The following is a 26881-nucleotide window of genomic DNA, read 5'->3' as shown; positions in this document are numbered from 1 at the left end:
CAGAGTAGTTGCAGTCCGGGGAGAGACATGTGGCCTGATAAGTATGGCTCTTGCACAGCAGCATGAAATGAGAAACTATCCATCATAAATCATGATGGCTGCTTGACAGAATGGGATGCAAATGAACTTGTGAGTGTGCTTGCAGTTTTTGAATGAAAGCAAAATTGTCATATTGATGTTTTTCTTTCCTTGGGTAGCTGAGTGGCATTTATTTACTTTAAAAAATATAGAAATGAATATTTGAAATGAAGTTGCTCTTAGCCACTAGACAGTAGTGAATTCTTGGCACAGAAAGAATCCCCCCAACACTTACACATCTGGGAAGGTTGCATTTGTGATTGCAGTTTGTAGGTCTAATTTAAAAAGAAACAGAAGCTGCTAAGTTGTCTCTGTTCTGCTTGGTTATCAGGCAATATCGTTAGGAAAGGTGTATTTTTCAGTATAACTGACTTTTTTTAGCTTCTCTCATCCTTTTAAAATCTTCAGTGTCCCGCTCAGCTAATGTCAGCCAGTCTTTGCCCACAAACAAAATACTCTGACTGGGATTACAACATGCAACTCTGCCCTCTGCTGCCCAGATTTAGCGCTGATCTGCTCACAGCACTGCTGCATTTAGCTCTACATCCAGCAATGGGGAGGCCCAGAAATAATCCAATTTTGTCCATATATGACTTTAGTCAGTAAGTTAATTGGATACGAGAAAATAGAAGCGAGTCTAAGTCAGACCACAATGCCAGTCTGGAAAGTTTCTTTCCTTTCTTAATTGTATTAATAATTATGCTGAGGATGTTACTCAGCCCACCTTAACATTAGCTGCATCAGTGCTCTCAGGATTTCCTGCTGTTTGACATATCTTGCTTCACAGGCTTTTTTCTCTTTTCTTCTCCTTCTGCTTAATCGCATCACAGTACCTAAAAATTGAATTCCATTTCTGGGTTGTCTGCCACAGTCTGAGATGGATTTGATGGGTTGAAACACATTTTTGGGGGGGTGGGCATGAGTCTGTACTGTGCAAGTTGGAAGCTGTGGCAGTGTGTGCCTGTCTAATCTTTTTTTAGGAAGTCATCTTAATTAAAGGGTAAACTTAAACAGATGTGGGCTGTTATATGTGAGGGGTGTTTGCAATTCATGTGGCGTTAAGCTTCTCCTTGAGGACTCGAGAACTTGAGAGGTAGTTGGGCTGTGGTGAGTGGATGAGTTAGTCTGTGTTTGGCAGAAATCCCAGCATGCTGAGCTTGTTGAATACACAGAGGGAGGTGTTCTGTATCCTGTGACTACTCACAAAATCAAATTAGATGACAGATTCCGGGTCTGTTGTATAAAATGAGTCTCCTCGAGCTGGCACAGCAAAAAAAGAAGTGTGTCTTAGAGGCCAGTCAGCATCGCAAAGAAACTGTTTTGACTGCCTTTAGATGTTTTCCTTCTTGAAATTTAAAGTGTGTAATCGTTTACTTTAAAAGTGGCTCTTTTCTTCATTTCAAAACATTCAAAGTTGTTTTGTTTAAACAGATACACCGATAATTAAGCAATCATTTAATTCACGTCTTATGTAGAACAAAAGAAAAAAAAAGGGAAAAAAAGCCAAACATTTATCAGGTACAGCATCTCAGATGTGAGTGAGGATATAAGAAAGTAATAAACAAGACAGTCAGTGTCCTTAGGATTTGGATGGCTGCTGAGATGACAGCAGACAATTTGAAGTGGTCCCTTTGGGCTCCTCGAAATTATACATCATTATTCTGTTAAAACAGGAAACCAACAGGCAGACGAGTCAGTAATAGAAATAATTAGCTTGATGTGTGATTTAATGGAGCTCCAGGCTTAAAATGCAAGTTTATTCTGTCTCAAAGGCGGTGACTCGTCTCATCTCTGTGTTTGCAGCTTGCATTTTGCAAGAAAACAGTATTTTTGTTGTTTAATAGGAAAGCAAATAAGCGTCTCTTGTCACCTGTCACCTGTCACCTGAAACACAGAGGGTGTAAACTAATATGGAAGATTGGGACCGCAGGAAATCTCACTGAGTGATATCAGAGAAACCAATCTTCCCATTTTATGCTCTATGAAAACCTGTCTCCTTGAAAATATGTCATGCCTGTCTGGGTCTTCTGCGCCGTGGTCCACATGAGGGCACTCTTGCTCTCTGCAAAGCGGCTCTGTAACCCAAATGGAGGCAAAGATTAAAAACAAAACAAACAACAACAAAAAAAACCCCAACTATTAGATTTACTAGAACCTGATCTATGTGCCAAGTCAATCACCGCAAGTTTTCACCGCAAAACCTGCACTTTAATGTGTTAAGGTTGCTTTGTGTTGTTCGCAGCTGTTTTGCACACCACCTGGTGTCTGCGAATACTTGTAAGGCAAAGCCCCATCACTCCCTGGACGTTTATCAGCCGTCACCTTCTTTTCTACCACAAGGGAGGGAAAGAGAAGCGGGATATCAACCAGTCGAGGCTGGCTTCTCCCCTTTTTTTGGTGCTCGAGTCAGCCTCCTTGTATTTGCATCAGTTCGGGATCAAGTTGGGAAAGTGTGGGAACTGCGTTGCTGCAGGATCGTTGAGACCCGACCGGCGAGCCTGAAAGTACGTGCCATGCATCCTGAACACAGAGTGATATTTTTTTTTTCTTTCTTTCAACTGAACCAGAGCGTCGTGTAATCGAATCACTCCAGCCATAGCGGCTCGACCTGCTCGAACTTTTTTGTATATGTGTGTCCGCGCGCGCGCATTTATTGATTGAGAGCAGAGCCAAGTTATCCCTTCTTTATTTTATGACAAGCAGTCGACATGGCGTCACTGTATCAGAGATTGACCGGCAAGATCAACACGAACAAATCCTTCCCCAACCCTCCAGAGGCGAGCCACCTCCTCGGGCAAAGTGTGGAAGGGGAGAGTGCGGCGCAGAGCCAACGAACCCGGTTTCAGCAGCACGGCCGGCGCTGCGAGGACGAGGATGTAAGAAACTTAAACTGTAGTCACCTTTACTTGTCCGAATGCATTTTCTGACCACTTTCAGATAGTTACAGTGCCCTCTAAGACACACTAAGCGAGTTGGATATTGGCGTAATATATGGAATTTTGGCGCTAGTAAATCTCCCAGTCTGTTTAATGCCCTTCTGCTTGCTCTCCCCTTTTTAAAGGCAGACTTGTCAAACTTACGTCATCCCCTCAATGGTTGGCTTATCTGTCAATAAATGACGCATCACTTACGTCTCTTGAAAAGCAACGTGCGTTCTCTGGCGCCTTCTGGTAACTTTATAAACCTTACAAATGGCTTCTTAGTGCTTTGACACCTCCGTTAGAGGTTGTCGAGTGTTGCTTATTTGTCTAGGGATGCTACTGTAACCCAAGTGTGCCTTACAATTAGATTAGAACTAATGTTTAAATCGTGACTTACAACAACACCCCCGCCCCCCAATCCTCCATGCTGATTGGTTTTATTGGGATCTGCGCTAATCATTATGTGTCTCCTAGCCGTTCTTCCAACCTTCTCCAAACATGTTCGCATTTTTTTTTATTGTCGTTAAAAATCTTCAGTTCTGAAACTACATTTGTTTACCTAAGCTTATTTATTTGTGGGAGTGGTTTTTACAGACTCGTTTAGGTCGTCCAGGCTCTTTAAAATCTACTTTTGACCGTTTAAAGCGCCTGTCTGAGCCTGACGTGATGCCAAACATGAAAGTGGTGCTGTCCATGGTGCTGAAACTTGATCTTCCACTCGGTGCTGCCGCTCTCCGCAGTGCTGAGGGAATAAATCCACAGAGCAGGTTTAATGGGGCCACTTAGGTTTGTTTGTCTTAAATTTATTAAAATACAAGCAAACAAAAAAAACCACTATTTTTGTATTCTCGTAAACACATTTAAAAAAAAAAATCTTTGCACTTAAAATTATAAATTTAACCGTGAACTGAGGTGGACCACATCACCGTTAAACAGATACAAAACATATAGTATGAAAATTATTCACATATTTTAGAAACATAAAGAAACATTTGATATTATTTTTCTTGATTTAAAAATATAATTCTTTTCACATGAAACAAGTAAATAAAATGAACAAACATGGGCACAAATATACTGCAAGTGGGTCAGTTTATTTTAAAAAAATAAAGTTTTATAAAACAAATATTGCCATTTAATAAAGGAGCTTATCTACTGTCACAAAAGGATGTGGTTAAAAATGGTACTTTATTGCTAATTTTCTAAATCTTATACCCTTTTAGAATAAGAATTAAAATAAAGCAGCTGCGGTCAGGTGGCAAAAGTAAAGCTGTTAATGGAGAATCCACAATTTGTCAAAAAGCAATTTGCCAAAATAAAAGTGAATCTATTAAAAGGCAAAGAAGGACATACTTTAGTCTAGAGTTGTGAATGGTTTGAAGATCTTCAGACTTTGAAATCAAGGTTAGTCCAGATTTTGGAGTTAAATCTTATGTTTGCTTTAATGGCTGAAATCTTGACAACATTGTTTTGTTTTGATTTTTAGTTAAACTGAAAATGCAAAAATGTTTTCACTTTCTTTTAGTGATACTTTCTTGCCTGATAAATTTCTAGTTATTCCCCCTGTCTAACTGTATGTCAACTGCAGGATACAACCTATACACCATCATAAGCCCAATTTGGAATATGGCTGCATCAGAGTTAGTGGTGCTATAAGATAATTTAAAAAAACAGAACTTTTCTGTTTTCTTTTCTTTCAACAAATCTGTCTGGCCTGTGTAGTCATCGCTCAACCCTGGTATTTGAAATGAAATTAGCTTAATCAATGTTGAGGTGGTAAAACATGCAAGGTGGTAAAATTTATTTATTTATTTTTACTCTAAGGTGACAATAAAGAAGCATGCCTTTAATCCCCATGTATTTGAGATATGGCTGACTTTGAAGATGGAGAGATTTGGTCTGTTAAACAATGAAACCAACTAAGTGCCTGTTAGGTTTTGGTATATTTAGTTTTGGAACTTTCACATTGGAATTATACATACGCATGTACAGATTGGTGACAAAGAGTATAAGTTGTGTTAGTACGGTGCTGGGTTGTGACATGCCACCAGAACAGCTTCATTGCCCCTCAGCACTGATTCTAAAAGTCTCTGAAAGTACTAGAGAGAAACTCATTCGGTGTTTTGAAGTTGCCGAATAAGTTGGTATCAATCTGCATATGATCCATGTCGTGTTCATGCTGATCAAGTCATTTAGTGACCCCCTATTTCCTGTGCATAGAGAGAGATACTGTCATCCTGGGTAAGATCACTTCACTCAGGGCAGAAATATTTATTATAGGTGATTACTCAGAATGCCCAGCTAACCTTCCCACTACAATATAGAGCCACTGGTTCCAGCTCCACTTTATGCAGGGGTCTGGATCAAGCTTCTTTTTTTTTTTGGTGCGTTTCTATTGTTTTTCAATTTTATCCAGCTAACTGTCTTGCTGCAGACTCTAATGTTGTAGAGGTGCAGGAGGTAAAACGGTGGTTGAGCTTTGCATGAATATAACATGAGGTTGATTTATTGACTGGTGGTCATGTCTTTATGTTTGTTGGTGCAGGGAACTCGAACATGATCTGAAATCAATATAAACAGTGATGTATAGTCCATATATATCCACCTGAGAGCATGCTGTGTGATACTGCAGAAGAAAGAATTCTGAATACAGGCCTGTTCAGTGATCGTGGCAGGGGGGAAAAACAGTGTTTTCACTGGTTCAGTTTTTAAGTGCTCCTACTATTTAAACTCATATCTAAACAGTACTCTTATATTGCTTCTGACTAGAGCACATTTTGAATGTCAGTCCAAGCTTTGGCGTCTCTCCAGCTGCGTGGCCTTAATAAGTGAGTCTGGTGGAGGTGACATTTACATCATGCTGTGTGTGGATGAGAACTAAAGCCCACTGGGATGAAGAGCTCATCCAGTGACTCAGGCTCCCCACAGCGCCACCACACAGCTCAGCCCTGCCACTTCAAAACTTTACCCAGCATTTTCTCCTCCTCTGCTGCTCCACCCTTACACTGCACTTTCTGTGTGACTCTTTTTATACTGGCTTAAATTTGAGCCCAGTACCTACGAGGGAAGCCTTGCATTGTGGAATTTGCATGTTCTTCTCATGCTTGTGTGGCTTCTTTCCTGGGTACTTTCATTTCTTCCCACAGTCCAAAGACAGACTGGCAACCTGTCCGTGCTGTACCCCACGTTTCACACTATGACAGCCAGATTATGCTCCAACCTCACTGCTCATCCTGAATTGGATGTCAGATAAATCCACTGGATTGAAATAAACAAGGCACTTTAAAAGTAGCATCCAATAAATCAAGCACCATATCCAGTGCAGTGTTTTAGAGCGAATATATTTTGTTGTCTTCCGCCACTATGATGAGAGAATTTTTACCTACTATGGTATTATAATGTGAGAAGATATAGTTTTAGCCCTCGTACATGCTGCATGATAGATTATAGATAGACAGATACTGTATAAATGAGACACGCTAGATTTATCACAGAATTAGTTCATAGTTGTGGTACTACAGCCACTAATTATTACCAACAGAATTATTGAATCACAATATTATCATATTAGATTGCTTATATATACTCCTAGTTGTATAATAAGTTGCTGATCAGTGTTTGTTCTCACTATGAGGACTCCATACATAGGAATTAGTCTCCCTCACAGAGACAATGCATTTAAACAACTCATTATCGCTTTTGTTTGGCATGAGCTTGACTTACTCTCTACTGTGGTCTAAATTCTTCTCTGTCAATATATTTGATAGTGATCTTAGTCTGAAATCCCCTCTGATAACGATTGCAGGCTGGTGGAACAACTCATTACAATCTAATCAAACATGTTTGGGTTTTTTTCTCCTCGCAAAGCTTTCTCTATGCAAGCCTATGCTATCTGCAATATGCCCTCAGGATATATACGGGAGATCAGTTTTAATGTTGAAGTAACTTCAACTGTCATCTGCTAATACTCAGCAGATCTCAACTATGGAAAAGCAGAAATATGAAAAGTTCAATCTTCCAGTGTTGTGTAGCCTTTCACCCTCTGTTAGTCCAGTGGAAGCCTGATTACATGCAAAGCCTTTGGGTTCCTAATTGATCCTATTTCAGCCTCATTAATTAGATATGTCCTCCAATAGCATTTAAACCTGCAAAAAGTAGAAATGGATCTTTATGTTTTCCTATCAAAGTCTCATCCTTGTGGTGTGATTTTGTTTTTTTCCTCAGCAGGCCCCATTACACAAGTAAACACCTCGTCTTTGTTTGCCCGTGTCCACTACAATCAGCACAATCGTAATGAGACTCGAGAGAGATCTGGCGAAGATTCAGACCTCTAGCAAACCGAGACATGCGGGCGTTTTTGTGTGATATATGTGTGAGTGTTGGGAGGCACACAGTCCCACAGTTCTACTTTTTTTACCCTCTCCTAACTCATCTCACTTGTTCTGCCGTCTAATGGCTTTGCGCCTGCACTTTGCATTAAGAGGGATGAGGAGGGGGGAGAAGGGATAAATCCACAACTGCACATTAACACACACACACACACCAGTTCTCTCCCCCTTTCTTTATCTCTCTGTAAAACACACACACGCACATGCGGACAAAATGAGGATATTTTTCAGGGTATGGATTATGAGACAGCCGATCCCTGAAATGCCCTTTTAATAAGCTGGCCAATATCAGATTTCATTTTTACGATAACACGAATAATAATGATGAAAAACAGTAAAAAAAATGAAGCAGTAAATATACTCTGTATCAAAGAATGGGCTTTTTATATCTTTTTTTTTTCACCGTGTCAGCAGATGCGCAGGTTACTTTGGAGTATAATAGCTCTCTAAATAAGTCATGGGAATCATTTTTCCCCACAGTGGGCAAACAGATTCAGTTTATTTTTTACACTACCATTCTCATAATTGTAATCTTTTCTATATTGCTTTGAATCCAGCATATTCATGACTGTGATTAGGCTTCTCTCATGTTATCTAAATCCCTTGCTACTATGTTAAATCCTGCAGCATGTCATATTTTTGACTATCTTCATACTCTGACAATACTGTTTACTGTATATTAAATGATGAATTTGAACAAACAAAACCCTGTGTCCGATTTGGTTAGGTATATATTTCACAAGGTACATTTGTGTAAGGCAAGGCAAGGCAAGGCAAGTTTATTTGTATAGCACAATTCAACAACAAGGTGATTCAAAGTGCTTTACAGAGACATTAGAAACAAGAACAAATAAAAAGCATGATTTAAAATTGATTAAAACAAGCAAATAAACTAACTAACTAATTAACAAACAAACAAACAAACAAACAAAACAGTATATAAAATCAAAACAGATAAAATCAGAACAGTAGATAAAATCAGTAGTTAAATGTAAGTTTTGAAATTTAAGCTTAAAGTGTGGATTTGGTGCTTTATTCAAATGCAGCTGAGAACAGGTGAGTCTTCAACCTGGATTTAAATAAACTGAGTGTTTCAGCTGATCTGAGGCTTTCTGGGAGTTTGTTCCAGATATAAGGAGCATAAAAGCTGAATGCAGCTTCTCCGTGTCTGGTTCTGACTCTGGGAACTGATAAAAGACCGGATCCAGATGACCTGAGGGATCTGGAAGGTTCATACTGGGTCAGGAGGTCATTGATGTATTTTGGTCCTAAACCATTCAGAGCTTTATAGGCCAGCATCAGAACTTTAAAGTCTATCCTCTGACGGACAGGCAGCCAGTGTAAGGACCTCAGAGCTGGACTGATGTGGTCCACTTTTTTGGTCTTAGTGAGGACTCGAGCAGCAGAGTTCTGAATGAGCTGTAGTTGTCTGACTGATTTTTTAGGTAGACCTGTAAAGATGCTGTTACAGTAATCAAGCCTACTAAAGATGAATGCATGGACTAGTTTTTCCAGGTCCTGTTGAGACATCAGATCTTTTATCCTTGAAATATTCTTGAGGTGATAGTAAGCTGACTTTGTTATTGTCTTAATGTGTTTTTCTAAGTTTAGGTCTGCATCCATCACTACACCCAAATTTCTCGCCTGGTTTGTGGTTTTTAGATGTATAGATTGAAGTTCTCTGGTGACCTGTAATCGTTTTTCTTTGGCGCCAAAGACTATTACCTCAGTTTTGTTTTTGTTTAGCTGGAGAAAATTGTGGCACAACCAGTCATTGATTTCCTCAATGCATTTACCAAGAGCCTGTACAGGGCCTCGGTCTCCTGGTGACATTGTGATATATATTTGTGTGTCATCTGCATAGCTGTGATAGTTTATTTTGTTGTTGTTTATAATCTGTGCCAGTGGGAGCATGTAGATGTTAAACAGAAGGGGTCCCAAGATGGAACCTTGGGGAACTCCACATGTGATACTTGTCTGCTCAGATGTGAAGTTACCTATTGATACAAAGTATTTCCTGTTTTCTAAGTATGTTTTGAACCAGTTTAGTACAGTTCCTGAAAGACCTGTCCAGTTCTCCAGTCGTTTGAGTAATATGTTGTGGTCAACTGTATCAAATGCTGCACTGAGATCCAGTAAAACTAGGACTGACATTTTTCCACTGTCTGTATTCAGACATATGTCATTAAACACTTTGGTCAGAGCAGTTTCAGTGCTGTGGTTCTGTCTAAAACCTGACTGGAAGGCATCGTGTAGGTCATGGTATATTAATAGAAGCAGCATGAATGCTTATTTGATAAAGCTCACTTGGACCAGTACTCAGTTACTGATAATCTATTTGATATTGTACTGTACCTGGCAAGTGCAGAGCACCACTGTTTTCAGATTAACCACTTATCCACAAATTCTGTACTTGGGGTCACAGCTTTGTTTAATGATCTAATTTGGGCCAGTTTTTAACTGTTTTAAATATGGCCTCACATTTGACTATAGCATGCTTTGGTATACAGAGAAATCCATGATCGATTTAATGACTCTTGTGCTGTGGCTGCAAAATAAGGCAAGGCAAATTTATTTGTATAGCACAATTCAACAACAAGGTGATTCAAAGTGCTTTAATAATAATAATGGATTGGATTTATATAGCGCTTTTCAAGGCACCCAAAGCGCTTTACAATGCCATTATTCATTCACTCTCACATTCACACACTGGTGAGTCTTTACAGAGACATTAGAAACAAAGACAAATAAAAAGTATGATTTAAAATTGATTAAAACAAGCAAACAAACAAACTAACTAAACACACACATTTCACACCTGTTCGCGCGATCTGAACCCGTATCGTAAGGGGAGCTACCAGTCCTTCTGTGGACGAGCTACTTTCTATTTTAAATTCCCTGAATTTAAAGTACTCTCTAGACCCAGTCTAGACCCAGCTGGGGAGCTACCCAGAGCTCTAATCCCACTTAACAAACAAACAAACAAAACAGTATATAAAATTAAAACAGATAAAATCAGAAATAGATAAGATCAGTAGTTAGTGTAAGTTTTGAAATTTAAGCTTAAAAGTGTGGATTTGGTGCTTTATTCAAATGCAGCTGAGAATAGGTGAGTCTTCAACCTGGATTTAAATAAACTGAGTGTTTCAGCTGATCTGAGGCTTTCTGGGAGTTTGTTCCAGATATAAGGAGCATAAAAGCTGAATGCAGCTTCTCCGTGTCTGGTTCTGACTCTGGGAACTGATAAAACACCGGATCCAGATGACCTGAGGGATCTGGAAGGTTCATACTGGGTCAGGAGGTCACTGATGTATTTTGGTCCTAAACCATTCAGAGCTTTATAGGCCAGCATTAGAACTTTAAAGTCTATCCTCTGACGGACAGGCAGCCAGTGTAAAGACCTCAGAGCTGGACTGATGTGGTCCACTTTTTTGGTCTTAGTGAGGACTCGAGCAGCAGAGTTCTGAATGAGCTGTAGTTGTCTGACTGATTTTTTAGGTAGACCTGTAAAGATGCTGTTACAGTAATCAAGCCTACTAAAGATGAATGCATGGACTAGTTTTTCCAGGTCCTGTTGAGACATCAGATCTTTTATCCTTGAAATATTCTTGAGGTGATAGTAAGCTGACTTTGTTATTGTCTTAATGTGTTTTTCTAAGTTTAGGTCTGCATCCATCACTACACCCAAATTTCTCGCCTGGTTTGTGGTTTTTAGATGTATAGATTGAAGTTCTCTGGTGACCTGTAATCGTTTTTCTTTGGCGCCAAAGACTATTACCTCAGTTTTGTTTTTGTTTAGTTGGAGAAAATTGTGGCACAACCAGTCATTAATTTCCTCAATGCATTTACCAAGAGCCTGTACAGGGCCTCGGTCTCCTGGTGACATTGTGATATATATTTGTGTGTCATCTGCATAGCTGTGGTAGTTTATTTTGTTGTTCTTTATAATCTGTGCCAGTGGGAGCATGTAGATGTTAAACAGAAGGGGTCCCAAGATGGAACCTTGGGGAACTCCACATGTGATACTTGTCTGCTCGGATGTGAAGTTACCTATTGATACAAAGTATTTCCTGTTTTCTAAGTATGTTTTGAACCAGTTTAGTACAGTTCCTGAAAGACCTGTCCAGTTCTCCAGTCGTTTGAGTAATATGTTGTGGTCAACTGTATCAAATGCTGCACTGAGATCCAGTAAAACTAGGACTGACATTTTTCCACTGTCTGTATTCAGACATATGTCATTAAACACTTTGGTCAGAGCGGTTTCAGTGCTGTGGTTCTGTCTAAAACCTGACTGGAAGGCATCGTAGCAGTTATTCTGTTTTAAGAAGTAATTGAGCTGTTGAGAAACTGCTTTTTCAATGATCTTACTTAAAAACGGGAGATTTGAGATCGGCCTGTAGTTGTTCATTTGTGTCTTGTCAAGATTGTCCTTTTTCAGTATAGGTTTGATTACAGCAGTTTTTAGTGATTCTGGAAACACACCTGATAATAAAGAAAAGTTGACGATCTGTAACAGGTCTGACTCTAAAGTCTTTGAGACCTTTTTGAAAAAACTTGTTGGCAGGACATCTAAACAGCAGGAGGAGAAGTTCAGTTGACCTAAGATGTCCTCCAGGTCTTTGCTGTTAATAGGTTGAAACTGTTTCATGGTGTTTAAACAGTTTTTCGGTGGACACAGTACATAACCTGGATCTGCTGTTGATGTACCAACTGCTTGTCTAATCTTTTGGATTTTGTCTGTGAAGACTTTGGCAAAGTCATTGCAGGCCATGGTTGAATGAAGTTCAGCTGCCACTGACACAGGAGGGTTTGTTAGCGTGTCAACTGTAGAAAATAAGACCCGAGCATTATGGCTGTTTTTAGTGATGATGTCAGAGAAGTAGGACCTTCTTGCACTCCTCAGTTGTAAATTATAATTGTGAAGTTTCTCTTTATAGATGTCATAATGAACCTGGAGGTTTGTTTTTCTCCATCTGCGCTCAGCTTTCCTACACTCTCTTTTTTCATTTTTCACCAGTGTGGAGTTTCTCCATGGAGACTTTTTCCTTCCAGAGATAACCTTCACCTTAATGGGGGCAATAGTATCCATTACATTTAACATTTTTGCATTAAAGCTATTGACGAGCTCATTGACTGAACCTCTGGACAGGTCAGGTGTTAATGGGAAGACCTGGTTAAAGATCTCACTACTGTGTTCAGTTATACACCGTTTTGTGATCACTGTTGTTGATATTTTTGTGTGGGCTGAGATTTTACTTTCAAAGAAAACACAGTAATGATCAGATAAGCCCACATCAGACACAGTAATGTTTGAAATGCTCAGGCTCTTGGAGATCAGTAGGTCAAGAGTGTGTCCTCTATTATGTGTGGCCTCTGTTACATGCTGAGTCAGCCCAAAGTTGCCCAGAGTGTTACTCAGGTCTTTAGTCCCTTTGTCCTGAGGGTTGTCCACATGAATGTTAAAATCCCCAACAATAATTACACAGTCAAAATCAACACAGATCACAGACAGCAGTTCACTGAGGTCATTAAAAAAGTCTGTGCAGTATTTGGGAGGCCTGTAAACATTAAGAAACACAACTTTGGATGGGGCCTTCAGCTGTAAAGCCACATATTCAAAAGACTGAAAACTTCCAGGAGATAGCTGCTTACATTGAAATGATTCATTAAATAAGACAGCAACCCCCCCTCCTCTCCTGCTCGCCCTGACCTCACTGATAAAACTGTAGTTAGGAGGGGTCGTCTCGATGAGAACAGCTCCACTGTTACTTTGGTCCAACCAAGTTTCAGTTAAAAACATAAAATCAAGGCTGTGCTCAGTGATTAAATCATTAATTAAAAATGTTTTCCCAGCTAGAGATCTAATGTTTAATAAAGCCAACTTAAGTGTTTTAGAGGTATTACTTGTCCCCTCGTGTTTGGGAGCAGTCTGTGGCACACAAGGTATGTTTACTATATTTAAAGATCTTTTAGAGTGCAGCTCTCTGTGTTTTGACCAGGCCACATGTTTCCTTCTGTCACCTAAAAGTACAGAGCTTTTAAAACCTTCTAATAAACAGGGTCCCAGCTTCTCCTGGGAAAAGTCACCACTGCCATAATCCTCGCAGCCCGGACCCTCCACACATCACACATCAGACTGCGGAGACAAAGCATGAAGGTGGTAAGGAGGAACTAAGGGGGGCGAGGCTGGGCAATGTGACTTCGATTGCTCTGTTGAGGGTGGGGCTCGGTGGCGAACCTTTGGCTGCTTTGGTGGGGGGTTTATGGGGGACAAAGAGGGATTGGGCCGGGGGGTAGATCTGAGCCCAGCATTGACCCGCTCCATCATCTCTTCAGTGAATTTCAGGTGTGGGGAGGAGGGAGAAAGGGAGGGGGAGGAGGGTGATGGGGGTGATGGCCTGTCAGGGGTTTGGGGGACTGGGGAAGATCCTGGTCCTGGTCGTTGGTGTTGTTGAGAGAGTTGGAGGCAAATAGGGACCCCTCTTCTTGCCTCTTCTTGCCTCAGATGTCTCTCCTTTCTGAGGCTCTTCCCGGGTGGGGGCAGATGGAGCTCCTCCTCAAGGTTTCTGCTGGGCTTTGTCTGTTCTTGGAGTACTGTTTGTTCCTCTTTATGAGATAACTCCTCGTTTATCTCAGCCTTGGCACCAAGCACAGATGGATGACGTATGGAATAAAACAAGTTGGAGGTGAACAGTTTCACCCCTGACTTGTTAAAATTAAATCCATTTGCTTTAAACAGATGCCTGCGTTCCCAAAAAATATTAAAGTTGTTGATAAAATGCACTGAGTGGTCAGCACATGCTGATATAAGCCATTTATTCAGTGTAAACAACTGAATAAGTCAAAATCATCACCTCTCCACCACTGAGCTTGGAAGTTGATATGAAGTGTTGAGTTGATATTCTTTGTTTGGTTTGATGCATTATGTCTGTTTTGTCTGTCCAAAGGACATTGTTATAAGATTCTTGTGGTTTGTCCCCATGTAATTTGCAAACCTTAGCCATGCTCTCATGTCCTTTTTAAAAAGAAGAGGCTTTCTACTGGCAACCTTTCCAAACAAGACATACTTGTTCAATCTTGTACTGTCATGAACCTTAGCATTTAACATGCTAACTGAGGTTTGTAGAGTCTGAGGTCTTGTCCCAAATTCAACCTAAGATCTCATCGTGCAAACTCACAGAAACTGCAAGAAATTGAAGAGCAACTTGCTGAGAAGACTGGCATTGTGGTTAACACATATTTCAATGTTCCAGACCAGCAAACTGCCAAAACGTCTGCCTCTATAGAGAGAGTCAAACTTGATTAGCATTGTACCCCTACAGAGCAAAATGGTAAAGTGAACATCAGATATAGCATAAAGGACAGATGTAGCTTGTCAGTCACCAGCCATTAGCCAATGAGCATACCCTGGATAAGCCTCCATTCTGAAATTTAGAAAGGAAAAGTATCCAGTATGACCAATATTTACAAAACATATTTAATATGTTATTTAGTAAGACCCCACGTGAGTGATTTCAAGAAAGTGATTATAAAGATCAAGCCTGTCAAGGCTTCTTAATTCTCTTTTTTGCAACCACAAAGATCACAACCTGGTGGCTCTTACAAGAATGTAGGAGCCTCTCTGGAACATAACTTATTTTCAGTTTGTAGTTGTAACGTGAAGTAAACGGCAATGCTCTGCACTGTGGTTAATTTGATAAAGAGAACAGTACATGAAAGTAGCCATGGCCAAGTAGTAACCTCTTAAATGTATGCATATAAAGGTAGCAACTGTCTTGTATTCCCAGAGAACTGGTCTTAATTAGTTTAGAATAATGAACTACAGCTCGCCTCATTCTGTCTCATTACAGAAACAGTGTTTGGCAGAGTTCGCCTTCTTTTGTGTTGATTAGTTAACAGTCAGTGAGTGATCAATAATGGCACTTGAAGGATAGAGTCATCAGTCTACACACTCGATTCATGGTGGCATCTGGAGATCTTTGTGCGTGTGTGCATTTGTAATGCGACTGAGTGAGAATGTTTACCGTTTCGGAGTGCTTTTTAGATTTCTGCAGTATATCCTCGCAAAGACAAACGATAGAATGAAAGATGAGGAAACACCTGTCACAAGTCCTTGTCCAGTCAGAAAAAAGCAGATTTAACTGTTCCTGCTTGTCTACAGTCAACAATTGCTTTTCTTGATTACTGTCAAGTCTAAATATCAGTGACAAGCCCATTTGACCTCCAGCTCTGTTTCCTCATCTAGCTAATTTCTTTTTCATCAGCAAGTCCTCAAACACTTATTGTTGAGAAAACATGACAGAAGCATGTGCACCATTTTCCCCAATGATAAATTATGCAGCCAGCAGACTGGAAAATGGTAGTATGGCTTATTTATTGTTCAGAAGCCCTTGATAAGCAATCAGGTACACATTACAGTGGTGGCTGTGGGGGTGTATTTGTTGTCATTCTTCAGGAAACATAATAGACTGTATATAAAAGATGGACTTAGCCACCCTGATGTCACCCTTAATATTGTGTGTGTGTGTGTGTGTGTGTGTGTGTGTGTGTGTGTGTGTGTGTGTGTGTGTCATGGACAAGAGTGAGGAGGCTAAATTATCAGCTAACATTAGCATGCTTAGTGATTAGTAATGGTCATGCATATATTGTGTATGCATTACACAGACAGCTAGTTTGTTATTTGTGCTAACATACAGATAGAATTGTAGACCTTCACTGGAAAACTACAGTAGATACTTGGATATGCTTTTAATGCTGTTAATTTTCCAATAATTGCATTAAAAATTGGTGATCCTTAGTAGATAGTCTGGGTATATACTCCATGTAGTATCCACCTATCACCTGCCTAACAACGCAAACAAAATAACTTAAACTAGTGAGTGATATAAAATTCACAACAGCTTTGCAGTCATGTTGAAAAAGTAAGTGCACCTCATTATTTCAGCAGATTATAAAAGGTTGTCAGACATTTGTTGTACAGCTTTCTTAATGATGCATCTGGATGAGGTCTGGGCTTTGACCTGGGTCATTGCAACGCCATGGTTCTTTTCTTTTTCAGTAATTCTGTTTTAGATTTGTTGCTCTTATAGGGATCATTGTCCTGTTAAATGACCCACTTTCAGCCAAGCTTTCACCGTAAGCCAGATGGCTTCACGTTTGACACTAGAATACTTTTGATATACAGAGAAGTTCATGGTTGAGTGATTGAATGCAGGTCCTGTGGCTGTAAAATCACACAAAATCATCACCTCTCCATTATTGTGCTTGACAGTTGATATGAGGTGTCTGCGCTGATATGCAGTGTTTGGTTATCACTGTGCATTATAGTCAAAGATCCCAATTTTGGTCTTGTCTGTCCAAAAAAAAATCCATTGTTCCAGACGTCTTGTGGTTTGTTCTGATGCAAGTTTCCAAACCTAAGCCGTGCTGCCATATTTTTTTTTTTCGGAGCGAAGAGGCTTTCGGTCCTTATCAGTTAATCAAGTGCATTTGATTAGCAGCACTACTGAAGCAATGACGATGTTCCTTAGATCCTTTCGAATCCCCATTAGAAAGAAATGCAGTTTAATTTTCAGTCTTATAGGTTACGGCTTGTGCATAAGCGACCATGGTGGGCAGCTTAAAATTGGAAGTAAACCTTTATGAACTGCTATACATAAACACTGGTATATACATTTGTGCATATGTATAATGTATAGCAAAGCACACAAATAATTATGCTAACAGGTAAAATGTAAGAAAAAGCAGAAAAGCTGAATCTCTCGGCTTTCTCTTTAAACCTCTAAGAGAGATTAAACATGCACAGAGGAAGGGCAACAACATGAGATAATCCTGTACAACTCACTGAAGGGCAAAATAATGTCAGAATCAAATTTGTCCTTTTTGAAAGCTAAGCTGCTGCCCAAAAATAATAGCAATCCTTGAACCAGGGGAAAAAAATCTGCTGTCTTCCCTATCACTGTTCGGCTTTTGTTATATCTGTCCGAAGCTATATTTTGGGGGGAATAGTGAAGCTGCCGCTCAGTAAACAGAGTATAGATGACTCTAAAAAGGGCTGTTCATCAATAGCAAGGTGGCACCATGTTTCTCACTGTTGACGTCTGCAACTCTTCAGCTGGTGCTGCATTTCTCTTTGTGTTGCCCCTGCTTGTCTGGCAGCTAGCTGACGATAACAGATGGTGGGCATTACTAAATTACTGACTTCATCTCAGCGTAAAATGAATTCATATCCGGCCTCTTCACGAGGCATTTTCACTGTGGGGAGAGACAGGCACAACGGTGAGGAGGAGGAGGAGGAAAAAGACAGGGAGGCATTCAACAAAATGTTTCTCCACTGGGCTTCAAGCAGAACTCCTTTCCGCCCTATCCATCTCTCTGACACATACACAAAGCTCTGCACAAACGCACACACAAACACACAAGCACAGGGCTTAGGAGCTGTGCTGCGTTTCACTTTTATGGGTCAGAAAACTGGAGTGCTGATTTAGTCATTATTTATGACTGGACACAGTATTTCTAAGATTAGGGAGGAAACAGAAAAGAGGCACATAGCTCTGCAGCAATCTGCAAACAGCAAGCATGTTAAAGAGTGACTGATGTTGGACATCAAACTCATCTCCATGTGGGACTTTGCTGTTATATGATGCCATTTGTCCACTCTTATTTGCTTAGAAGTTTGCTCCCAGAAGTGTTTCCACCACACGTCTATATTTAGCCGAACGTGTTTACCTCTGCAGGTTTGGTTCAGCGTTTAGATGTGGTCCTAATGTGTTATGATGCTTCTGTTCCATGTGATTTAATCCAAAATACTATAAGTTACAGGACACTGTGAATCAAAGCAATCTGTAGAGCATATTTGTATATCATTTTTTTATAGTGTCAGTTTCTTTACCACACCTTGAGGTAAATGATAAGAGCGTCTATGGATCTGAATGTGTCAGTGTCTCTCTGTCTTTGAGCTTTGTAAAGAAAAGGTCAGATGAAGTTGAAGTACCACTGATGCACCACTAGAGGCTGTCCTGTTCCTATCTAGGAATGAGGTGCAATATCTTAGGCAAAGGCTGAAATGTGTATTGTTCTGAAAGCGGGCTCTGCAGGGACTGAAGGCCAGTTATACAAAGTGAGGTTAAATCAATGATACCAATGATGAAGGATGATGAAAAGAAAGTACAGAGACAGAGGGACAGAGAGAGGAATGCAGAGCCACAGACAAGATGAAGCATGTTGCCTTAAAGGCAAAGAGGCCAAAAGAGAAAGGCTTGATCAGAACCAGAGGTGGATAATTGAAAAGTATGTTATGTAATAAAAGATGAATAGCGTTCCCAGGAGACAATGTAGGGAGCATATGACCCGGCCTACTCGAGAGAGGCCTGATAAGTACAGCTGAACTGACAGACTCTCTACTTTTTGATGATTGGTTCTGTTTAAGGTTTACTGTTACTGCTAATGTTTGCTCTCATCATTGTGCAAAAGCTATGGCAACTTGGCCCTTTTTAAAAACTTTTTCATTCACTGCTGATATTCAGGTTTATATTCATTAAACATGTGTTTTGTGTGTGTCAGGCCCTTAACATTTTACATCTGTGTTATGCTGATTGCATAACAAAATTGTTTAACCCACTTAGTCACAGAGTGGCAGGAGCTAATCCCAGCTGACACAGGGTAACATTCTGAGGCAATAGGATGCACTTTCCTGTTTGCTGTTTGCTATAAATCCACACCACATTTAGGTGTTAGCATCAGCAGCCTTCTTAAATCTTCACTTTAATCCAATTGGATCAAATTATTGGAATGGTACCCAGTCATATACAAAGTCTTAAGGCCAATGTGTGACCCACCTGCCACTGGGACCCAAACATCAATACAAAACCAGTACATTTCAGAAAAGTGTTAAATCATAAATGTTAACTCAATTTTTACATAAATATATTTATACAAATATGTAACTGTAATTACTTTTGAGTAATTTCAAGCAGAATTTCTGTTATTACTGCAGTCTAAGGAGCTTGCAAAGAAAAGCGTCTGGACTTCTTTAAGTTGCTTGAAGACGTTTCACCTCTCATCCGAGAAGCTTCTTCAGTTCGAACAGAACAGAACAGAACAGAACACCTTCTCAGATGAGAGGTGAAATGTCTTCAAGCAACTTAAAGAAGTCCAGATGCGTTTCTTTGCAAGCTCCTTTGACAACGATGACCTGGATGACTGATAACCTTCACAGACATGTTATTACTGCAGCCTATCTGCATTGCCTTCCCAGCCCACCAGGGGGCTCTGCACCAAATTTTTGGAATCTCTGCTTTAACCTATTTGTCATTCAGCTTAAAGAAACCTAAAATCTTCCAGAATTCCAGCAGACATGAAAAAAATGATTATGCAGAAATCTACACTGAGAAGTAAATGGACTAGTATCGGTACTATTTTAGCTTTCTGCTCAATTTCAGCACTCAAAGCACTTTTTGCTAGAAGTCATGTTCACCTAATCTCACACTCATATTCACACAAAGCTTTTATCCATACCTAATATTTTTTATTTAACATTTATACACATACACAATCCAATGATTGCATCGGAGGCAAGTCATTGCCCAAGGATTCTTTAAGATATGGACAGGTAGAGTAGGGATCCATCTACCAACCTTTTGATTAGTAGCTAAGTCGCATGACATTTTTACGAATTGCACGGTGAGGAACTGACTTTAAAATTATCATTTTTTAAACATAAGATGGCTTTGTTTATCTAGCATAGAAAGGGAATAAATGACTTAAATGTTTATCCCATTGGCTACTAACCATATCTTTCCTTTAGACATTGATACTGGTATCCACACATCTCTGTGGTTGACATCTTTGACTTTACAGTCCTGCAAAGCCATAGATAGTATAAAAATAGCTATAGCTTTAGCTAATGAGCCCATCGTGGATAATCTTTCTTTATAGCCATTAAAAAGAAGCTAGCTTTAAGGCTTTAACCTGAAACTATGCTCATCTTTTATGTCTTTGCTTGTAACTAGAGTAATGTTGCTGAAAGGTATTCTGGGAAATGTGTGATAGGAAGTGAATAAAATTCAACTGATTAACTACTGGCAGTAGATAAAAATGGATTATTTTGATAAGTGCATTTTTATGTTTGTGACAAGCTGTTTATTTTCAAATAAGCAAATATGCCAGCACTTATCTGGCTTCAGCTTCTGAGATGTTTCCTTATTAAATATGATGGCATTGGATTAAGGTTCATCACATATGCATAACAGATGCACACACAAAATCATTGGCAGAATAATGCATAATAAAATTGTGGTTGGTTGCAGATTGATATCAGCGAAGCAAAAATGATACTAAAGTGCTTTGGGAATTCTAACTGGATGCTGAGGTCTCATACTATGAAAAGAGGCTTTGGTTGTTCAGTGTTATTGGTTTTGAGACCTGAGTAATCACATTTCACAATCATATAACTCATCTGTCTGGATGTCTTTCTGCAACATGACACTGATGGTTTATGCTTAGTGTGTGTTGAGATTAAGGTAATAAGGTGGCAAATTGTCAGTAAATGGCTAGTTTGTCAGTTAACATTTTTAAAAAGCTGATAATAACACAATCCTGCATCAAGAAGATGAAATTATTTTCCAGGTAGCAAGGCTGGTTTTTGAGCTGTCAATGAAAAGCCTCAACATTATGCTCACAACCCATTGCACCCAAAAGACAAAGCCGTCATCCATTTCAAAGAATGGAATGGGTCCTTTCTCATGATGCCTATAAAAAGAAAAGTAGGTCTCAGCAGATTTTTCTCAGTGAGCCTAGATCCAAGCAACTCAGCCGCTTCCTTTGGCAGATCCAAATCTTATACTCAGTCATTTAACTCTAGCTGAGTGAATAAGTGGTTGACAGATGAGGTACTAGAAGAAGAATCTTCAAAATCCCCATCACTAGAATGGTGTCCATGTGGAAACAAAACGTCATCACTCTTTTCTACCTTCCCCTAGTTTACTTAAGCTGAATATGATATACTGTAGGTCTCACGGCTGATGACAGATTAGGGTAATCAATCATTCATTTTTGGAACTGTATCCAAAAATATTGACTCAACAGAAGTAGCATTCATAAAAGGGTTTCTGTGCCTCCTTCTGTACTACTTTTCCCTTAAATCATGTTTACAATTGCCTCTTGTGAGAAAAAATGTGAGCGATAGAACAAAACGGGTGCTGTTTTTGAAATCCGCCACTCAAAATTAGTAAAGATTTAGAATTAGTGTTAGATGTCATACAGCAAATGTGATGCAGGGCGGTTTAATCAGCACATAAACAGATCGTTACTCCAGAAGACACACCATAGAGGGGTTTCTTTGTAATGACTGGTGACAGAAACACAGGTTCACACATCAACACAACACAACCACCCACAACTCAACAAAGCATGCCTCTGTGCTGCTGTTATTCCTGTACATTCCACAGAAAAAAGAAGGAAAAAAAAAAGGTTTCTGTTGTCTCTTCTAAACTTTGCTTTTTCAGTTGGATCCACTCTGCAAGATGTTTCCGGCTGAAGCGCTTTTAACCACCCCAACCATAAGCACTGAAATCTCACGGGGTGCTCTGACATATCGTTCTTTGATGTAAAAAAAAAAAACGTGAAGAAGGGCTGCAGTTTATCTCTCAGTTCAGAGGTGGGTTGGGAATAGGAAATGACATGTCTCTGATTGTTGGGTTGCTCCGAGTTGAACATGGCAGCTCTGCGTTCATCTGTGAGAGGGAAGAGCGATTGTGCATTATTAATGCGGGCCGTCTGAAGAGACAAAATGTCGAGATTATATACAGACAGGGAACGATTTAAACTCTCACTGATGAGGGCGCAAGACGTTGTGAAAAGGGTTGTATGCTGCACAGTTATTTCCATGTGATCCAAATTTTGCAGTTCAAATTCCCTTATTTGAATTTTCATATAGTTATCTTTCCCTCTGAAATGAGCAGGACTGTTGCAATCAGCTTTGTGCCGCCTGCCTTTCTATTTCTATGGATTCATTTTTGTTGTCAAGGACATATTTTAGCTGTCATAATTAACCAATTAAATTTGACTCATCTGGTGGATTTCATTCAGTACTTTAAGTAGATTTCTCAATATTTTGCACACATGCTTCTGAATCTGAAATAACAGCCAACACCCAGCGGTGAGAGCACTTGAGCTCAAAAATAATACTACCATCCTTCAGTCAAATTTTAAAACAGCCTTTCCTCATGTTGTTTTCAAAATGATGGTCCACTGCAAAGAAAGAAAAAGAAGGAAACAGTCCCACTGACATATGTAGTGTTAGTTAACAAACTAAGTTTCTGCTCATCCAGGTTATATTTGTCCTTTGATCCATTACAGTGCCAGGGTTGTTTCCAGAGTTCATCACAAACTGAAATTGCTTTCCTTTTCTTTCCACTGACCTGTTGAGATTTCCTGAATAGAACTGAGCCCCCAATCACCATCACACCTTCCTTTCTTCCTCCCCTGATCTATTTCCTTCTTTTCTTCTTCTCCCCGCTCGCCTTTTTGACCCGTTGTCCTGTCGAATGGCTTCGGCCAGCTGAAGCGTAACATTACATCAGCAACCTTGCCTCTTGTGTGACACACGAGCTCAGGTCACGGCTGTGCAGACCGAGCTGAAATGAGTTGCATTGACTAGGATGTCTGTGTTTCAACCTTGTTATGCTCAGAAGCCGGGCTCTCAGTCTTCGCCTGAAGGGCCTATTATCTTTATGGTTTAAAATCTTTTCAGTAGCCTCGCTATTTGTCTAAGAAGCGTAATTACTTACTAGAAACACAAAGCTACACATCCCTACAAATTAGTTTACCAGCAGACATCTAATGCCAAAGTAGAAAGCTGTATCCACCTAAGGTGAAGAAATAAGGTTGAGAAGTTTCCGATACTGAATTCATTTCCATTTTTCTTACCCACAAAGTTAGTAAGGTAAAGTGAAAGCTGGAGAGAAGGGAGCATAAACACTGTTACAACAGATTAAATATAAACAACACAAACAAGGTAAGACAACTGTGCGCATTACACAAGAGTATAAACAATATGCAGCATAAACAGGGAAGAGTTTCAAAACAAGTACGAACTGTACTTGTTTTGGAGGCAGACATATATATCAAGACTGCCATTGTACAGGTTTCCTAAACTGATTTAAATTTACCACATCTAATGGGCTCTGACTGCTGTCAAGTTTTATAAAGCAGGAAGCGGCGGTGAAATTTAGAAGTTTTAGTCATAACTCAGGAAAATGCCATACAGTTTGCTGATTTCTGCTCATAGATAGTATAAAAAGTTTAATTGTGGCAAATTTCTGTAAACTTAAGCGTTTTAGTTTGTTGGTTGCATAACTTAGACCACACATTGTATAAACTCTGACACACTTTTTTAAGGCTCTAGTTCTGGAAGTTAATTTCATCTTAAAATCTGAATTGATGTTTAAGAAAATCCTTATCTGAAGATTTTATAGTCATGACCATAATTTTTTTTTTTACATCAAAAACAAATGAAGAGGAATGGGGAGTATAAGACTGCGTGCATAATTGATTTAAGTTGTGAAGGAACTGCTCATCCCATAACTAATTCAAAATCCCAGATTTTACAGCAAATAGCTTCCAAGTTTAGCCAGTTTAATCCTTTTCATTATCATAGTGATAATGGTGGCCTAAGGTTTATGGGTTTAAGTCTTCCAACAAATTTGTTGCCGCTTGAATATAGGGGCCAAGATGTGCATTGCTATTCCACCTATATTATTTACATTGATATATGTTCATTAATATGCACTGTGCTTTTTAAAGGGATACGTTCAAATTCAAACCTAATCTTGTTTTATATATGTGGCTAGAGAGTGGCCGCATATGTAGTAAGTTACTTTTGATTTAAAGATCACTAATAGCACCTTCAAACTATAAATGACAATTTAATATTAGTACATCAGTATGTATATTTTTATTAAGTCCAACAATTTTATATCCACTTCAAAGAAAGTTCCACTTGCATCAGCTAAAGGAGGCTAACTACAGATAACAGAGGCTAACTGCAGCAGAAACAGCAGCTCTTATGGTCAGAAAAGTTCAGGACATGCTCAGCAACTCACCTCAGAATCTCAAAATAAGTACGAACGTATCTGATGTATCACTTCTGTCCGATGACAGATGACAGGAGTGAGTTTCATTTTTAAAGAATTATAAACTAAAAACACCCGGATGCATAGTTATGCTCTTGGGCGGGTTTCCCCAAATGCACTCCTTTTTGGTTTGACAAATCAGAGAAGCTTGAAAAAAGATTTTTTTAAAAAAGCATGTCGGTGGAGAAAATGCACCTAAATTGTATTCAATTTTGTTCGAATAAGGAAAACACATCCTGTAATAGTGTTACTCATATAGGCACACAGACACAATGATGTTGTACTTTGCAGTCATAGATCTTGCATTTCTTCTTTTTTATCAAAAATTGATTTTTTTCCCCCCCAAGTTTTCGCTTTCTCTCTCTTTCTCTCACTCACTTTGAAATCTATTAATAGAACTTTATTTACACCTACTGGCACTCAGCTCATATCTGTGCTTACATGTGGCATGCAGACGGCAGGGACACATATTATGACTCACAGTCTGTAACAAATGAGCTCAGCTCTTTTTATTTGTTTTGAATCCATACAGCCTTTACTGCACATTGTGAGGCCGTGACTTTGCTCATGATAAATTCACCTCCCTGTACGTGTGTGAAGAATTGCTCTCAGATATGAACCGAAGGAAAAAATGCTCGTTTTTATTTTCAACCACGAATATTGCTTTTCTGTGGCTCCAGAGATGTATGGGCTTAAAGGGGAGCTGCCTGGGCAAAAAAATAATAATTTCAAGGAAGGATTCCCTGATGCTGTTTGTGAAAAGACTGATGCAGATAGATAGCTTATTACATAGCTTGGTAAACTGTCCAAAACATGTTACGGAGGACGGTTCTGCTGGGAAACTTTGGATACTGGCTTTCATGTTGATATTACTTTGACACGTACCACTCACCTAAATATACTGCAGATGCCCACATGGAAACCACATTCCCTGCCTGTAGTGGCCTTCTGCAGCAAGACTGTGTCTCCTTCCTTCCTCCCCAAACTGCAAAATACGACACAGGTGTTGACCTGTCCTCTGAATTCTCCAGGTTCCAATCTGATCAAGTATGAAGGCTGTGGGTCTCAAAGGATCCAGTGCCAATTTCCCATCACCAGATGGCCATGTCCATGCACACCAGAGGTCAGAGCTGTTTTGGCAGAACAAAGAGGATGTCACATTAGGGCTGGGCGATATTTTACTTATTTATGTCAGTTGAACAACTGTGAATTCATCTTTTTTTAACTGACAGTGGCATTTGGCAGCTTTTAACATATCAGTAGAAGTTCCAACTTGTGCGTAATAATTAGAATTTTTAATGGGACAGTAGTGTCATCATGTTCTAGCCAATAAAAGTAACAGATCCTTGGAGTCTATTTTTCCAGTATTTAATGCAAAAATGTAGCAATTCACCAAGTGCACAGATCATTAAGGGGAGAGCCATTATTGGTTTCATTAATGAATGTGGTTGGCAACTGTATCTGACTAGTGGAACTACTTGGTTAGGTAGTGTCTGTGTTTTTAGGAATGTTCCTAACTAAGTAAAGTGACCCATAACCATCTGTTTAATGGCCATAATGACAGCTGTTCAAGTTCTTTAAATTCTAAGGAAAGTGCTTCCTTGATTACTTCCTTTAGGAGAAGATAGTCTGGATTTCCCTTTGTGAAAGGAATGGTAACAATGCCATCCTACAGTTCCACAGTGCCACAATCTGTTTTGAATTTTTAAGAGCGGCCTGTTAAACCAACAGCTGCAATCAAATTGTCTTTTTGTCCAGATGTTGTCTCTCCAAATCAAGATTAAGACCATCTGGAATAACCTAACCCTAACCATCTGTTACCAGTTGTATTGCCAGAGTTTTGGATCATCCTTCATTAATTATTACTTCAGATCAGCTGGGATCGACTCCAGCCACCACACTCCTAAAGCTGGAAAACTGAATAAGTAAATAAGTGATGGTCGCAAAAAGCTTTAGCAAGAAGGAGTAAAGAAATTACACTGGATCCTGTCATTAGCATTAATATTCTTCACTCAATATGGTCATTTATATGACCTTCATTAAATAACATTAGAACACTCTGGAGTGAGGCAAGATTTTGGAGTCCATATTTAGGGCATAGTAGTTTCAATATGAAGGACACCTGCCTCCTGATTGTTAAGGAGTTTAGTGTAAGTACAGTCTCTGCAAACTGCAGTGCCCTCTACCTAAGTTCTTATAGATTTTCCTTAACATCTTTCTTTGACCTCATGAAGTCTGCTGTTGAGGCCGAGGAAAAGTCATTAGGTACAGGAGGTGGGAGGTAATTTCCTGGACTATTCAGCTGTACCCTGTCTTTATCGGGTCTTCCTTGCTTTCCTTCTTGCCTACCACATTTGCTTTG

At 39.5% G+C, this 26881-nt stretch overlaps 1 protein-coding gene across 4 annotated transcripts in view; it reads left to right on the top strand.

The window, feature by feature from the left end:
• Window positions 1-26881, top strand: part of dpp6a (dipeptidyl-peptidase 6a) — a 267275-nt gene that overhangs the window by 82531 nt on the left and 157863 nt on the right. The window contains exon 1 of one of the 4 annotated variants that reach the window (XM_082546444.1): window positions 2388-2954. The exons of 2 other annotated variants lie outside the window; for them this stretch is intronic. In XM_082546444.1, the coding sequence (XP_082402570.1) occupies window positions 2787-2954 (168 nt within the window). In that variant the 5' untranslated portion in view covers window positions 2388-2786. Of the gene's footprint in view, window positions 1-2387; window positions 2955-26881 lie in introns of those variants that run through there. One more of the 4 variants, XM_082546445.1, reaches the window with a different exon arrangement.

The sequence above is a fragment of the Aulonocara stuartgranti genome (genome assembly GCF_965226115.1).
Source record: "Aulonocara stuartgranti genome assembly, chromosome: 9".
Classification (NCBI taxonomy): Eukaryota; Metazoa; Chordata; class Actinopteri; order Cichliformes; family Cichlidae; genus Aulonocara; species Aulonocara stuartgranti.
The sequence above is the reverse complement of the archived record's forward strand: the minus strand, read 5'-3'. Positions and strand labels throughout refer to the sequence as shown.